Source organism: Anneissia japonica, unplaced genomic scaffold, assembly GCF_011630105.1.
Source record: "Anneissia japonica isolate Jap-2015-1 unplaced genomic scaffold, ASM1163010v1 scaffold287712_len2945570_cov188, whole genome shotgun sequence".
NCBI lineage: Eukaryota > Metazoa > Echinodermata > Crinoidea > Comatulida > Comatulidae > Anneissia > Anneissia japonica.
Genome location: NW_022704401.1, coordinates 2,620,773 through 2,624,662, shown reverse-complemented (window position 1 = coordinate 2,624,662; position 3,890 = coordinate 2,620,773). Strand labels below are relative to the sequence as shown.

At 37.7% G+C, this 3,890-nt stretch overlaps 1 protein-coding gene across 3 annotated transcripts in view; it reads left to right on the top strand.

Moving 5' to 3' along the window:
• The window catches only part of LOC117104672 (nck-associated protein 1-like), a 59,117-nt gene that overhangs the window by 25,182 nt on the left and 30,045 nt on the right, over positions 1-3,890 (top strand). For all 3 annotated transcript variants that reach the window (XM_033245555.1, XM_033245554.1, XM_033245557.1), the window contains exons 10-12: positions 1,057-1,113; positions 1,429-1,525; positions 1,665-1,827. In XM_033245555.1, the coding sequence (XP_033101446.1) occupies positions 1,057-1,113; positions 1,429-1,525; positions 1,665-1,827 (317 nt within the window). The remainder of the gene's footprint in view (positions 1-1,056; positions 1,114-1,428; positions 1,526-1,664; positions 1,828-3,890) is intronic.

The following is a 3,890-nucleotide window of genomic DNA, read 5'->3' as shown; positions in this document are numbered from 1 at the left end:
ATTTGTAACATAATAGCAACATGGTTTCTTATCAGTGAGGTGGTTGTGCTATTTTTTAGTGAAAGATTACAGGTTTGTTAACTCAGACAGTCGCCATTGGCAGTGGGAATTTTGGCTTGTTGCCGCCACAGAAGTTCTCGTAGTAGTGTAGAGTACTTGAATACTGTTGAGTGTCTGTTTCGTTCGATTATTTTTCTTGCTGCATTTGTAATTTGGTCTGCCTTCACAATGACTGTTTAATTAATTGTTAATTTAGCAAACCTGCGTCAAATGAAAAATTCGTCTGAACTGTTATTAACGTTGGACACATCCAGATTTCGTATTCAGAATGCGTCATGGACGTATTCTGGATGCATCAGACGTGTCTAAGATGTGCAGCATTTATGGACGGTACTGTACCTGTCTCTTATACACATCTAGATGTGTATAAGAGACAGGTATGGAGAGGTCGTTACATATCCCACAATGCCTTACTTAACAAATGTATGAAAAGAGCTGCTAGGATAGTTTTAAAATGCAATTTTCTTACCCCATCTGCAGATATGTTTGCACAACTTTGTTGGCTTTCGTTTTCCGAAAGGGTTACGTATAAAAAAGCTATACTTGTTTATAAATGCATTAACCGATTAACACCTTTATACATGACAAACCTTTTCACACCGTATTTGCAAGCTTGTGAAACGAGACAGTCAACTATTATGAAGTTGAAGGTTCCTTTTTCGAAAAGCGAAAGTTATTCCACGAGTTTTAAAGTGACCGGGGCGAATATATGGAATGACTTAGATATTGATTTGAGAACTGCGACTTCTCTAAACATATTTAAATACAAATTGTACGAGGCACTAATTAAGAAAATATAATCGGTTACGACCATGTGCTTTAAATGCAGGGCCCCAATGGAAATCAGTGTTTTAACTGTTTGGGCTCCCCTTGGTAAACAAATGTAAATAAATAAATATTATATGTATTATTTTTTTTTGTATTGGTAGTATTGTAATTAGCATTATATTTATTAATTGTATTAATGTTCTTCTTTGGTTGATAATATTTTTCCAGATATAATAAAAAAGCTGCTGAAGTAAAAGAATGCAGTATTCATGCATTACATAATGCGTAAGTTCTTTTTACTGCATTTAAGTTCTATATTATTGTAATTTATTTTTAGGTATTGTAATGGACAAATATCTGACAATTTCTTCTTGTGTAATTTGAAGCAGCCACTACAACTTACTTAGGTGTTCCTTCATTCTGACATCATGTATCACTTGGAGTCGATCATATAGCATCTATCATCTTTCCATTTTTAATCCATGGGTCTCTGTAATACGGTTTATTTGTCTTTTGTTATGGATGTATTTGGTCATTGAATATGTGTCCAACAAATCTTAGGTATTGAACAAAGTCTTTACAATTTCTCTGTTTCTACAGACCTGGAGTTCATTGTGACAGACGCAAGTACTTGAGGATGGCCCTGCGGGAATTGGTGACTGTCCTTAGTGATCAGCCTGGACTCCTAGGTCCAAAGGTAGGTGTGATCTGAAAATTTGAATTTATTTGATGTTCAACATGCAAAAACAAGATAAAAAAATGTAAAGTTGACATCTAAATCACATAAAACTGTAAAATATATGAAAACAATGAACTGACTTGTTAATGTTTACTAGGCATTGTATGTATTCATGGCCCTAGCATTCACCAAGGATGAAATCCTATGGCTCGTCAGGCACTCTGAATACAGGCCACCTAGGTCAAAGGTCAAGATCAATACAGAGGATCTGATGGATGAGTGTCTTCCAGAACTGCTGTTCTTAATGGAAGAACTACGAGGTAAACATGAGCTAAACATATTTGTTTTAAAATATTTTTGTTGTAATAAAAACAAATGTTAAACAGTTTTTAGCCCACTGTCTGAGAGAGAGGGATTATATGATGGTTCTGAGCGAATTTTGAAGTCATTTGTTTTTCTATCTCTTCCTTTGTTTGTGACGCGATTAGGCCAATCTTGCAATAATATGGAAGATAAGGCCTGGGAAATTTAAAGTATGTAGAGTTTTTAATAATAATAATGAAAACTTTTAAAGCGCCGGTATCCGTTTAAAGAAAACGCTCATGGCGCCCCTCCACAAGAAGTCAAAAATATGACCAACAAAAGAAACAATAAAGTTTAAGGACCAGAATCAATTAAATTACATGAGCCATACTTTGGTCAGCGTCATTCTCTCTATGTAGCCACGTATTCGCAGATACTCTACACAAGGTATGCTGGGCTCCAATAGTTTCCACCTTTGGCCTATGCCTCAGGCTCCGCTACCGTGCACCACCGAGGCAGCGACGCTGACCCAAGTAAGGTAAGTGTAAAAGTTAGGAAATTATGTAAAGTAAGTTTCAAAGAATGTTTTAAGATTAGTTTTAAATTCGTATGTGGAGGATGAAACCTTGATCTGGAGTGGAAGTGTATTCGAGACTCTGGCCGCAGCAACCATGAACGATCTCTCACCCCAGGAGTTTCTAGATCTAGGTTCAACTGCACGGAGTTGGTTTACCGAACGCAGGTTAGAGCGGGATGGAACATAGATTGATATCAGTTCAGTGAGATAGGTGGGGGCAGAGTCATTAAGAATTTTATAGACGAGTAAATCCATTTTGTATGTGATTCTCATTTCAAGGGGTAACCAGTGTAGATTCTTAAGTACAGGTGTGATATGACATTTTTTCTTCGTGAATGTAATCATTCTTGCAGCAGTGTTTTTGCGGAAATATTGTCGGGAAATATGTGAAAAAGTATGTTTTTATATCATATCTCTTAACATTAAGGTGGGTTTCCTATGAAAGCGTGTTCGTCATTGATCAGATTGCAAATTGGCTGTATATTCCACATTGTGTTTATCAACCAATCACGGCCTGGAATGGTAAGCTTTGCGGCTAATAAATGCGTCTGCACGAGTCTAGTTGGTAGCGAAGAATGAGCCGTTTTGTGGTGCTTTCAAGGGTGGGTGGTCTCTCCTCTGAGAGATAAACAATGTACTGTAATGCAGGCTGGCCTAGAGCTAGAGGAAGACGAACTATAGGGTGGCTGGGTAGCACGTGTGTGTAATAGATCGGATAACAGGAAATGTAGGCTACAAGTTGCTTTTATGTGTATTAAACCACATAATATTCAAATTAGATAGTAGCGATGAGTGTATGTGTGCAGCACATTTCGTGTCAATGTACTGTAATGCAGGCTGGCCTGACGAAGATGAATAGGCTGGCTGGGTATGTACGTGTGTATAGGCCTATACCCTAATTTAGATCAGATACTACAGGAAATAAATGTAGGCTTTTAAGTTGCTTTTATGTGTATTAAACCACACATTCAAATTAGTGAGTAGCGATGAGTGTATGTACAGCACATTCGTGTTGCTGCACTGTGTGGTGTGGTTGATGACGAGGACGTTGCCGTTAGATACATGATAGCAAGGTCCCACATGGAATTTTTGTTCTATTGAGACGGTAGCTTTTCAGCATTGCTCTAGGATGATTTTCCTTTACATATGAATTTTTTAGCATTTCGTACTCTACACTTGGCTATCCGTAGCCAACCACATAGGCCTAGGTACGTAACTATATTAGATCAGATGTTAATTACATAAAATGTAGGCCGACAGTCGTATTTAATGGGGGGGGGGGTGGAGTGGATTTCTTTTTTCGCGATTTACCATGGGATGGCTACTGTCATCGTTACCTATATGGTAATGATGACGATCGTTCATGTACCTATTGACTGATGAGGCATGATTAAAAGTCAATGGATTACATTCCATTCCAACCATGGTATAACCAGTCGATGGATAGCCCAGTAATGAGATATTTTTTTTAGATTTTCACAGCGTGTTCCATGTACCTCCTCC